Source organism: Pagrus pagrus, assembly GCF_965226575.1.
Source record: "Pagrus pagrus genome assembly, chromosome: 4".
Lineage (NCBI taxonomy): Eukaryota > Metazoa > Chordata > Actinopteri > Spariformes > Sparidae > Pagrus > Pagrus pagrus.
Window position 1 is genome coordinate 482,501 of NC_140188.1, and position 12,874 is coordinate 495,374.

The following is a 12,874-nucleotide window of genomic DNA, read 5'->3' on the forward strand; positions in this document are numbered from 1 at the left end:
CCTCCTGATGATATAAAGTCAGGCTCAGCCATCATCTCCTCCTGATGATATAAAGTCAGGCTCAGCCATCATCTCCTCCTGATGATATAAAGTCAGGCTCAGCCATCATCTCCTCCTGATGATATAAAGTCAGGCTCAGCCATCATCTCCTCCTGATGATATAAAGTCAGGCTCAGTCATCATCTCCTCCTGATGATATAAAGTCAGGCTCAGTCATCGTCTCCTCCTGATGATATAAAGTCAGGCTCAGTCATCATCTCCTCCTGATGATATAAAGTCAGGCTCAGCCATCGTCTCCTCCTGATGATATAAAGTCAGGCTCAGTCATCGTCTCCTCCTGATGATATAAAGTCAGGCTCAGCCATCGTCTCCTCCTGATGATATAAAGTCAGGTGAAGTCTCGTAGTCCACAGAACATTTCTGGAGCTTCACAGTAAAACAGAGTTGCAGCGTTCTGCTGAACACCTGAAGCAGCTGGAGATGATTTAAACATCAGATGTCTCCATGCAGCTCGTCTGCTGTGATCACAGGAGACCAGATTAATCTTCACTAGCGCTGCTGAGCTAACAGTCTTAGCATGCACCCAGACCACATGTCGAGAACTCACAACATCCACAACAGCTGTTAACCTGTCTGTCCGTCTCCATCTGTCTGTCTGTCCAGAACATCGAGGCCCGTCTGAAGGTGTCTTTGCCCAGTGACCTGGGAGCCGCCCTGACAGACGGGGTGGTGCTCTGTCACCTTGCCAATCACGTGAGACCACGATCCGTCCCCAGCATCCACGTCCCCTCCCCCGCTGTGGTGAGTACTCATCATCATCATCATCATCATCATCATCATCATCATCATCATCATCATCGTCATCATCACTGTAACTCTGCTCTGTGTCCTGCAGCCTAAACTCACTATGGCCAAATGTCGACGGAACGTTGAGAACTTCCTGGAGGCGTGTCGCAGGATCGGAGTCCCACAGGTAACACACGCACGCACACACACACACACACACACACACACACACACACACACACCTACCTCAGTACTGATTAAAGGTGATGCCTCACCTGTGACACCTGATATTCAAATCAGATCTATGTGCTTCTGAATCTGAGCAGATGTTTGATATCAGACTGATCAGTCAGTGTTGTGATCTGATGTTGAGTCGCTGACCTGAGATCTGTGTAGAGTGAATGTGTCTTCTCCACTAACAGCTTTTCTTTCTTCTCTTCACCATCTCTTCGTTCATTGATCCTTTTTGATTCTGTCACTCTGTTGTCTTCTGACTTTTCTCCCTCCACACCTCCATCCCACCTCCATCCCACCTCCACACCTCCATCCCACCTCCACACCAACACTCAGGACAGTCTCTGTTCGGTGGGGGAGGTCCTGGAGGGGGACGGAGGCGGGGTCTATGGGACGGTGGGCGTGTTGCTCTCCATGGCCCCGCCTCCGACTATCAGCCCCTCCCCTCGGGTCCAGCTCGCAGGCTTCGCCCTCTTCTATCTGTCAGTCATGTCGGTGCTGTGTGCCATCTACGTTCACCTGGCACCGCGGGTCTGAACCCCACCTGAGCACAAAGTGTCCGACACAAACGTGTCAACAGACTTCTGAAGATTTTATTTAAATATCCTCCACAGAAACTTCTCAGTGCACCAGAACAAGTCCAGATAACAGTCCGACTCACAGCACTTCATCATGACTCAGTATTCTGTGTTTAGTTCAGCACAAAGTCCACTTTGCTCCGTCAGTCATCGTTATGTTTCCTGCTTCCTGCCTGAGTCCATGTCCTGGTGGGTAGACAGTACCAATGTGCCGAAGTGAACGTCCACCAGCTTCTCTTGGAGGATCCAGAGACATTCTTCAGTCCAGTCATGTGTCAGAACCACCTGAGCTGTAGCTGTTGTTTTCAGAGATCCTCCTGATGGCTGAGCCCAGAAACTGATTCAAGCCTCCATCACTCCGACCTGAAGGAAGCATGTTGGCAGTTGTTCTGGTCTGCTCTGTAGCTCTGAGAGGTGCCAGGACTGGACTTCAGGAGTATTTTATCAGATCAAAATTGTTTTTGCACTTAATGAAATCCAGATCAGTTTTCTGTTTGAGGAACGATGTTCTGTGTTCAGTCACTTGAGCCTTTAATGTCCTGAAACACTGAAATCTGAACTGCAGAGGTTTGGACTCGGACCATCAGACCTGGACCTGGGATATGATTCTGATGATGATGTCATCTCCTAAACTTCTTCTTTTTGACAACAGAAACTATTTGAATCAGTCAGTCCAACAGCAGCCAATCAGGTTCCAGAGCCGGACATTAAGGTGTTTGTTAGTGAAGACCAGCAGATCACGTGGATGGACTCTGGACCTGGTGGTCCAGACTTAAGAGGTGTTGGTTTCGACTTGCTTATGACTCTGGACTTGGTCTTAACTCAGACATGTTGATCTTCAGTTGGACTATTTGGTTGTTACTTATGAACTTGTTGATGGTCCACCTGCGTCTGTCAGCTGCTGTCTGTCTGTCAGCTGTACGTCTGTCTGTCAGCTGTCCGTCCGTCAGCTGCTGTACGTCCGTCAGCTGCTGTACGTCTGTCAGCTTCTGTACGTCTGTCGGCTGTACGTCCGTCAGCTGTACGTCTGTCGGCAGCTGTACGTCTGTCAGCTGTCCGTCTGTCAGCTGTACGTCTGTCAGCTGTACGTCTGTCAGCAGCTGTACGTCTGTCAGCTGTACGTTTGTCAGCTGTACGTTTGTCAGCTGTACGTCTGTCAGCAGCTGTACGTCTGTCAGCAGCTGTACGTCTGTCAGCTTCTGTACGTCTGTCAGCTGCTGTACGTCTGTCAGCTGTACGTCTGTCAGCAGCTGTACGTCTGTCAGCTGTACGTCTGTCAGCAGCTGTACGTCTGTCAGCTGTACGTCTGTCAGCTGCTGTACGTCTGTCAGCTGTACGTCTGTCAGCAGCTGTACGTCTGTCAGCTGTACGTCTGTCAGCAGCTGTACGTCTGTCAGCAGCTGTACGTCTGTCAGCTTCTGTACGTCTGTCAGCTGCTGTACGTCTGTCAGCTGTACGTCTGTCAGCAGCTGTACGTCTGTCAGCTGTACGTCTGTCAGCAGCTGTACGTCTGTCAGCTGTCCGTCTGTCAGCTGCTGTACGTCTGTCAGCTGCTGTACGTCTGTCAGCTGTACGTCTGTCAGCTGCTGTACGTCCGTCAGCTGTACGTCTGTCAGCTTCTGTACGTCTGTCAGCTTCTGTACGTCTGTCAGCTGTACGTCTGTCAGCAGCTGTACGTCTGTCAGCTGTACGTCTGTCAGCTGCTGTACGTCCGTCAGCTGTACGTCTGTCAGCTTCTGTACGTCTGTCAGCTGCTGTACGTCTGTCAGCTGCTGTACGCCTGTCAGCTGCTGTACGTGAGGGATCACGTGGTCATGTGATCCCTCACGTGAAGTTAAAACTTGACAATCCCATTGGACGTTTACCCTGAAGCTTGTTTCCTGTTGGTTGAAGCCCCGCCCCCTGTGCCTTATGATTGGCTGCCTCTCTGAGTGTGTTTTTTTACTGTTTTTACTGTTTGTAAGGTGGTCCAGACCCAAACCTGCTCCAGCAGGAACCAGTGTGGTGGTCCTGTGTGATACTGATGTTTGAGTGAGTCAGCTGACTCTTTATGAGGAACCTTCAGTGGTCACTGGTCAGAACCTTCAGTGTTCACTGGTCAGACAGCAGGAACCGAACCAGTCATGTTCCTGCTGTCTGTGGTTCTGCTTTTGTTTCCACTGTTCTCCGCTCGCCATGAGAACGAGTTCCTGGACCTGAGTTTGTGTTCTGGCCAGAAGGTGACCCGTCTGTGACGGAGGTGGAGTCTGTCACGTCCTCCATGTTGTTTTCTCTCTCTACAGTTTGTGAAACATGAGGAGAACCTCTAGAACTTTCCTGCAGTGGTGTACTGGTCAAAGTGGACCTCCTGTGATGGGTCATGCTTTTTATAAGAGTGAGGATGAAGATGAGGATGATGATGATGATAATGACTGAACATTAATAAACAAAGTGAACAGCTGGACTCTGTGTGTCTGTCAGAACCTCAGTCAGAACCTCTCTGTTCTTGTCCTCCATCAGTTCATGTTTATTATTTCTGTTGCCATGGTTACTCTTGTTTTCTCCTTTGTTTGATTTCACCATCCGTTGACCCGCCTCTCCGTTGTTTTCTTTTGTCCCGCTGTGTGTCTTCTTCTGTGGTGTCTGTTTCTGTAGAGTCAGTTGTGTCTTCCTCTGCACATCCTGGAGGAGCGAGGGCTCCCCCAGGTGGCCGGGACCGTCGGCGCCCTGCTCGACCTGGCCCCGCCCAGACACCCCATCGCCACGACGACAGCCACACCCGGACCCTCCGTCAACATCTAGACAACACGACCACGACTGCACACGCTCAGTTGCCTCCTGTGACGCTGCGACAGACGACCTTTAGATAAAAACTGTTTGGATCTGAAGGAGACGAAGACTGAGGATGAAACCGTGACGACAGGTTTCAGTTCAGTTACTAAATATTTGCACAAAAACCCGACTGGCAGCTGCAGCGGGTCTCCAGGAGGCTGAGTTCAATTCGTACTCATGACTCTGATAGATCTTTGTAGTTTCATGGGTCCAGTCGGTTTGTAGATGAACCTCTGACTCTTTGAGGATGTTGGACCTGATTCTTAACGTGTCTTTTTCTGACTCTGATCGGCTGAACTGTCAGTTCTAACACTGATGGACTGTAACTGTCCGCAGTTTCCAGCTGACATTATTAACCTTTAATTTATTTATAGATCCACTAAACACTTGATGTAAACAAGGTCGGGACATATTTAGACACAAAGCATGAAAATTAAAAACTGAAATCTTTAAAAACAAAATTACATCAAAGAGAAAACAACGCAAACGAGTGAAGACCTGATCCTGTTGGTCTGGAAATGAAGCTAATGTAGCAACATGCTAATGTAACTTTACATTGTTGATTCATTTTTATTAAATTTGATAAAGTTGGTTTTAAACATCACGCTGCTAACTGCTAACATCAGCTAACATAAACATACAGTAGGCTTTTTTTTAATGACACTAATGTAGCATGCTGCTAATGTTGGCCTTTAATGGAGTAGTTGCTATGGAGATGATGTTAGCATAGCTCGCAGCTAATATTTGTTAACATTATGAATAGTAAGTACATAAAGCTAACTCTGCTAGCTGTAACCATTAAGTAGTAATAAGCACTTGGTTTTGAGCTGAAGCTAATATAGGTGGATGCCAACATTAGCATTTATAGCATTTTATTTAAGTTAATTCAAAGTTAAATCCAACAATACAATTAGCCATCAATAGCATAGCAATAGCAACATAGATGTACAGTAGATGATCTAAAAATGCTAGCTGCTAATGTTAGCTTACACTATGAAGTTAGTGTGAAGATTAAACTGAAAAAGTTAAGCTTATACTAGTAGACATGCAACAGTTGTTTTGAAAAGGCTAGCTGCTAATATTAGCATGAGTCTAGTTGAAGTAGAGGCTAGGCTAACACAGCTAGCTGTAAGCATGAGCTAATGTAACTCAGTGCTAATAATAGCCAACACTTGTATAGTTGTTTTTGAGGTAGATTAATGCAACCTACTGCTAATATTAGCAAACATTATGAAGCTAGTTTGTTTTTAACAATTTGTTTTGAAAATTACACCAACAATACAAACAGATATTGATCGAACATATAGATGTTTAGTAATTGATATGAAATAGCTCACTGCTAATATTGGCTAACATTATGAACTTAATTGGTTTTACAGTTAAACTTAAATCTCACCTCTAGTTGCTAATAATTAGCTCAAATATTTGTTGATTTTGAGTTGTAATGACAGCTAGCTGTAATGTTACACATGCTAACATAGATCTACTTGGTTTGGACATGAAGCTAATGTCTTGCTAGTCGGTTTTGAGATGAAATCGGCGCTGCAAGTTGCCAACGATAATGCTAATTTTAGCCAACCTTATGAACTCAATAAGTTTGCAGGTTAGGCTATCGTAGCTAGCTATGATGTTAAACATTAGCTAACACTACATTAATATGTTTTCAGTTGAAGCTAACATGGCTAATGTTAGCCAACATGTAGCTGTTATCAGGTGATCCTTCAGGTCTTCGTGTCTCCATCAGATCCAAATGTCACAACTGACAGTTAATTTTAATTGGCATCTTTTATTTCATCTTTACCGTGGTCTGAGTGGACGTGAGTCTGAGTGTCAGCGATGGACGTCACCTGATGAAGACAAAGGTCTGCTGAACCCTGAACTCTGACTTGGAGGATGTTTATGGTCTTCAGTCTCACAGCCAGCAGATGGACGTCGTTTCTTCTGTTTAGTTTTTATTTGCACCCTGTCGTTAATATTATTCTGGTGTTTTTATTCTTCCCGACAGTCTGAGCTGTCTCCTGATGTGATTGGAGGAGGACGATCAGGTGGTGTCTCCACCCTCTCCTCTTGGGTTTCTGTTGCATTCTGGGACATTTTGATGATGACATGAATCCTGATCTGACACTAAAACACTGTGTGAGCTGTTCTGCTGTCACACTTTCAGTTTTTATCTTATTCAAATGTATGTGTACAAATATATTCTGTAAATATATACATATAAATATATATATGAGGCTGAAACGTGTGTTGCCACGACGACACTCAGACAGACGCAGTCCGTAATCTGAGGTCAAAGGATGAGTTTTTAGTTTGAGAATGTAACAATACACATCGCAGTGGGCGGAGCTCCAACTCAGTGTGTTTAAAGGAGCAGTTCACCCAAAACATAGAACACGTGTCATCGTCTGCTCCTGTAACTGCAGCGCAGTTTATCTGACCGCTTTAACTTCTCCATCACACGTTGTGTTCACTGACGCTTCTCATGCTCACAAATCAGACTGCAGGTTTAAAAAACACAATCATGTTGCTCTAAATCCAGCCTCCACATCAATAATCTGCTCGGTTACAGTGAGCTGCAGCGACACAATACATCCCATAATATCCTGCAGCTGACAGGACAGGAGAGAATTGTAATTTAAAATTTGACGTCACAACACGTTTTAATGAGAGCTTGTGCTGCATTCAGGTGATGTGGGACTGATGAGAGACCAGTTTTGAACCTTCAGTTTGTTCCTGTTTCACCTGAACGCAGCATCGCAACTACAGTATTTAAAACTCCCGGGCTGATTCCAGCCCCTGACGAGCTCCACCAATCAGAGACTGAACGTTGACCCCGCCCTCTGTAGGTGTTTCAGAACATCAGTGAGTTCAGCTCCTGTTAATGAGCTGCCTGTGAGGCAGAACCCAGGGCACAGCAGTCAGGTGCAGTGATTGACAGTTGTGCTGTCCAATCGTGTCCTGAGCTGACAGGTGCTCTGCAGGTGTTAGAGGTTTGAGACTGAACACAGCTGGTTTCATGTTTGTACAGATGTTTTATGTTTTTCTTCTTCATGTGTTTCTCCTGCTGCGGTGACGGGTCAAGTGACGGGGGCTGACGGGTCAAGTGACAGGGTAACGGTCACGTGACGGGGTAACAGGTCACATGACGGGGTAACGGTCAAGTGACAGGGTAACAGGTCACATGACGGGGTAACGTCAAGTGACAGGGTAACAGGTCACATGACGGGGTGACGGGTCACGTGACGGGGTGACGGGCTCCATGTGCGAGTGTCACGTGGTCTTAAAGGACATTCCACCGTGTTTTCAGGACTAAACGTCTCACAGTTTTTAAGTTTTAAATTTTTTCACTTTGTTTTGTTTTTTGCTGAAAACTGTATAAAAGATTTGAACACAGCTGTAAGAAAAGTTGAGTTAAGTTTAAGTGCATTAAATAAATATTCTAATTTGACTCTTCACTGACGTTAATGTCCATGTTGTGTTAGAAACAGCTGACTTCACCCTGATATTTACATAAAGAACAGTAACATGACCTCTTAGCTGCACGGCTCAGTGAGCTAACAGCAGCTCGATGCTATAGCAGAGAGTGTAGTGAGCAGCAGTTAGCGGTCATGCTGCCCCCTGTCGTTTGTATCTTACACATTACACCTTTAAAGCCTCATATGTAATGTTGGCTAAATTAGCTAGCATCAGTTAGCATCATGTTATTTACTGTACTTGTGTCTATCTGGAGCACTTGTACTGTGCTTGAGTATTTTTATTGTACATTTTACGTCATTACATTTATCTGACAGTTTTAGTTACTGGTAGTTTAGCAGATCCAGATCAACAATACAAAATATAAACAATAAAAAAGTGATGATGTTTTATCTGCACTAACTTCTAAACGGAGCAGTATGTAAATATAAACACATTAAAATGATCCATATTTACCAGCTGCCACAATAAAGTAATGAACACATGAATAATTACACAATGATCATTTATGATTCTGACATTTTGCACCATGAACCAGGTGAAGTTATAGAATGTATAATAAATAATAAAATGTAAATTAAAGGGGCCCTGTAATAAAAGTGAAGATGTGTTTGTGTTGTAGATAAAAACACAAATATTCAGATGAGGAAAAACTTTCAAACGTCAGTTTTTCACTAAATCTTTATTGATGTCATCAGATGAACACAAGTTACAACAACTAAACCAACAATGTGTGAAACATAAAAACAGATTAAAGAACTGATGACGACAATCCTGAAGAATCATCTGACTCAATAACTCACAAATATGACCTTTGACCTTTTTAACTAAAAACTTAAACATGTTGTGAATAATTCAGTTTCAGAGAATAAAGATAGAAACATGTCAGTTTGATTTCATACAATGAGAAATGTTTTGAATGGACACACATTCTTTAATAATCGTTAAAAGAAGGTTATTTTACATTATAATAAAAGCATTATTTTTTAAAACAGTTTTTCAGGTTCTTCACGATAAAACCAGTAAAGCAAAAAAGAATACTAATAGTATATTTAAAATACAAATATCTGTGTATATATCTGTATATATGTATATATATCTGTATATATATCTGTATATATGTGTGTATATATCTGTATATATGTGTGTGTATATATCTGGGTCCATTTTGTTCAGGCGGGTCCGCGGACACCTCTGTTTACGATAATTTCCCAGCATGCCTTTCTCACTTCCTTTTCCTCCATTTTTCTCCTCACAGTGAAGGTAAGAGAGCCGCCATGTCTGACTAAATGTTCAAATATCTCCGTTAATCCGCGTTATTTCTGCCTGATACTCGCCGTCAGTTCACGGTCAGTGTGTCCTCTGTCTGTCGGTGTGTCTGTGTCGGTGGTGGAGTCTGTGATGGCGGAGATTGAGTTTGGATGAAGCTAACACCGGCTAACAGAACGGTGATCAGTCCGAGCTGCAGAGCTGAAGGCCGGGGTAGATTCAGTCCGAGGTCCCGGTGTGTGTCGGAGCTGAGCTGTGACAACATGGCGGTGTTACAATCTGGTCTGCTCGTGGTAATAGTTTCCCGGGGTTCACCGATGACGGTGTGCCGGTAGCAGCGAGCACAGCTAGCGTTAGCATGTTAGCATCAGCCGGACTGTCTCATGTGTAACGTGTTTGTGTACGTTAGTTTGAATCAGAAGGTGTTACAGATTCAACTGACACCTGGTAATTAAGTGTCTGTGTGTTGGCTCAAAGAGTAGAAGTCTCGTTAGTTTAAGATGTTAGCCCCCTCCTGTTAGCATCGTTTAATGATGCACTGTAAGAGGTACAGCTAGCTAAAGCTAAGTCACTGAGCAGCCTGCAGAACATAAGGAGAACTGTGGTGGGTTTATCACAGGACTGTTGGACCTGACGGCTCCTGGTAGACAGGATAACTGAGTTCTACGTAACATGTTCATGTTGAATAATAAACTGTACAATCAGTCCAGCTGCAGACACACGGTCTCTGTGCACAGCAGGTACACGAGCTTCACCTCAGGTCTTCAGCTCCACCATGTAAACATGATGGTGCTTTATATAACTGACAGAACAGCTCATCATGAAGAGGTCCAGTGTCAGGCGGCTGAACACAACCATCACATGAACACATGAAAAGAAATGATCTGTAGTGTTGATGTGTGTTTCTCTTGTGCAGGTGGACTCACCTGGAGAAGACTGACGATGCCTGGAAGGTAAAATCACCTGAACAGTTTATCTGACTCAGGTCAGACTCTTCTTCTCTCAGGGCAGAAATATGGTCCACGAGTACGAGAACAGAAGCTTCCAGCTGCACACGATGGATCTCAGGTGTCACCGGTACATTACAGCAGTGTGAGAGTGAGCTGCAGTCTGAACATTTTGGCCTCCATCATTTTATTTCTGACACCGTCACCTCACCTGCAGCAGGACACCAGGTTTACAGCCTGCTGCTGTCATGGAAACACCTCAGTTAGCTCTGTTTCAGCCTTAAGGACGGACGTTTGTTACTTACAACTGTACGGTCACATTAAGTATGTTCGCTGTGTGATTCTCCAGCTGGACCAGGTGTTTTTGCACTTTCATGCTTGTGTGGACCATGTTTCTGCTCTGAGCTGCAGGAAGCAGAGAAGAAGAAGAAATGTGTTTTAAATTGAATATATTAACTGTGTGTGTGTGTGTGTGTGTGTGTGCAGACTGTGGAGTAAGGCCATCTTCACCGGCTATAAGCGCGGTCTGAGGAACCAGCGTGAACACACGGCTCTGCTGAAGCTGGAGGGATGTTACACCAGAGACGAGGTGGACTTCTACCTGGGCAAACGCTGCGCCTACGTCTACAAGGCCAAGAAGTAAGAACCAGCAGGGTCAGAGGTCAGGGATGTGTGAGGGGACAACACCTGTTAGGCTCTCTGATCAGACACACAGAACGCTCACCTGTTCAGTGTGTCTGATCAGAGAGGATCTTTGACGTCACTACTTTTAACACAGGACAGAGACGAGTCATGTTTAGAGACGTTGAGGACAGAGACGGGTCATGTTTAGAGACGTTAGAGGACAGACAAGTCATGTTTAGAGACGTTAGAGGACAGACGAGTCATGTTTAGAGACGTTAGAGGACAGACGAGTCATGTTTAGAGACGTTGAGGACAGACGGGTCATGTTTAGAGACGTTAGAGGACAGACGAGTCATGTTTAGAGACGTTGAGGACAGAGACGGGTCATGTTTAGAGACGTTAGAGGACAGACGGGTCATGTTTAGAGACGTTGAGGACAGAGACGGGTCATGTTTAGAGACGTTAGAGGACAGACGGGTCATGTTTAGAGACGTTAGAGGACAGAGACGAGTCGCTACGTGAGGATTAAAACGCTAAAATGTTAAAATTATGAATGAAGTCTGGTTTGAATCAGACAACAGTCTGTTTTCTGTTGAAGTTGTGTATAATACTCCATCATTGAGCTGACTGACTCCACCCGTCTGGGCCGTCCTGCAGTATGAATGTATGCCTCCTCTCGTGTGCAGGAACACGGTGACGCCGGGCGGTAAACCCAACAAGACCCGAGTGATCTGGGGGAAGGTGACCAGAGCGCACGGCAACAGCGGGATGGTCCGAGCCAAGTTCAGCAGCAACCTGCCGGCGAAAGCCATCGGACACAGAGTCAGAGTGGTGAGTTCAGGGACCCCAGGACACCTGAGGGGTGGTGTGTTCAGGGACACCATGTATCATTGTGTATATAAAATGTCACTCTGGTGTTTTTGGCGAACAGTTTATCTTCAGCGCCTGTTTTAAGTGTTTGTGATCACTTGTTCTCGGAGCTGTAAAGAAGTCGTGTGGACAGTTTGAGAGTTAACGAGCAGCTTCAGAACAACAGACACTGCACGTTAACATGTTGTTAGGCTGTTCGTATCGATCTGTATCACTGGGTGGTTATTTGGATTGTAAATAAACTAGGATTGATATTTATTGATTGAATTGGTGGTAAATCTTCAGATGTTTAGATTTTAGTTGCAAGTGAATTTCAGAATTTGTTGGAGTGAATAAAGAAGAAAAGTGAGACCGGATGCAAGTTTTACTTCTTCCTGCTTCAGACGAATGTTACTTTTGTTTTAATCTTTAGTTAGAAATAAAGTCCTTGATTCATTCCAGGTTTGGATTTTAGCTCGTCTTTAAACGCATCACCAGCTGAATCCTCCTGAACATGGGGACTCTGACATCATCAGTCACTCAGTGATGTCACAGGTTGATCCTGTCGTCAGGTTTCTAAAACAGCTGTTAGAAAAGTGTTTGAGGCTGTAAGGAGGAGTTTTTTCTGTGACTGACTGGATGTTTCAAATAAATGTGATTAATTCAGTTATAGAAACATGACTCATTGATTATCTGTTGCCTTGGTAACAGCCCTGATACCTGCAACATTGATGATACAAAGTAAAGTTAAAAATGTTCATGATATTTTCTGTAACTAAGCAACAGACCAGAGTAAACAGTCAGATGGACGGGCTCAGCCCAGCGCGAGGTGTCCGTGAGTTCAGGTGCGTCTGTGTGTCCCGTCTCCATGTCCTCATGTGTCCTTCTGTCCGTCTCTTCAGATGCTGTATCCCTCTCGAGTGTGAAGAGGAAACATCTGCAGCGTCTCATGTTCTTGTTTGTACAGAAACAATAAACTGATCAGGTCCAAAGCTGCTGCTGCTCCGACTCTTCTTTACCAACATGTTGACTACTGTGACATCATCATTACTGTGACATCATCATTACAGACATGACCACGTGATGAGCTGCTCAGAGGAGCTCATCAGAATCAGCTGTTTCTGACGTCTTTAAAAAAAATAAAAAATCATTTGAATCATCTGACAGATCTGTGAACTGTCCCTTTTAAATTCAGCGTCTCAGCTCAAAGCATGCTGGGAGAGTGACGGTACATCCTGACAGTCCGTCAGTCACTGCGTGTACTCGGCTACGTGTCAGAACACATTGTACTTGTAGTTACTT

At 44.7% G+C, this 12,874-nt stretch overlaps 2 protein-coding genes across 7 annotated transcripts in view; both read left to right on the forward strand.

Moving 5' to 3' along the window:
- lrch3 (leucine-rich repeats and calponin homology (CH) domain containing 3) overlaps window positions 1-7,862 on the forward strand; it is a 23,392-nt gene extending 15,530 nt beyond the window's left edge. Inside the window, exons 18-21 of one of the 4 annotated variants that reach the window (XR_014622481.1) lie at window positions 664-801; window positions 896-973; window positions 4,233-7,585; window positions 7,624-7,862. Coding sequence is in view for 2 of the 4 variants with exons in the window: in XM_084351252.1 (XP_084207378.1) it covers window positions 664-801; window positions 896-973; window positions 1,357-1,557 (417 nt within the window). In the remaining 2 variants the exon portion in view is untranslated. Of the gene's footprint in view, window positions 1-663; window positions 802-895; window positions 974-1,356; window positions 4,042-4,232 lie in introns of those variants that run through there. The other 3 variants (XR_014622482.1, XM_084351251.1, XM_084351252.1) reach the window with 3 other exon arrangements.
- Window positions 7,863-9,091: 1,229 nt separating this feature from the next.
- Window positions 9,092-12,567, forward strand: rpl35a (ribosomal protein L35a). Of its 3 annotated transcripts, none has more exons than XM_084351282.1 (5): window positions 9,092-9,146; window positions 10,069-10,105; window positions 10,586-10,738; window positions 11,410-11,554; window positions 12,475-12,567. In XM_084351282.1, exons 2-5 carry the CDS (start codon window positions 10,095-10,097, stop codon window positions 12,496-12,498), a joined length of 333 nt encoding a protein of 110 aa, XP_084207408.1. In that variant the 5' UTR covers window positions 9,092-9,146; window positions 10,069-10,094; the 3' UTR covers window positions 12,499-12,567. The 3 variants fall into 3 exon arrangements, with proteins under 3 accessions (XP_084207408.1, XP_084207409.1, XP_084207407.1); XM_084351283.1 differs by lacking the exon at window positions 9,092-9,146 and adding an exon at window positions 9,148-9,232; XM_084351281.1 differs by lacking the exon at window positions 9,092-9,146 and adding an exon at window positions 9,521-9,599.
- The last annotated feature ends 307 nt before the right edge of the window (window positions 12,568-12,874 follow it).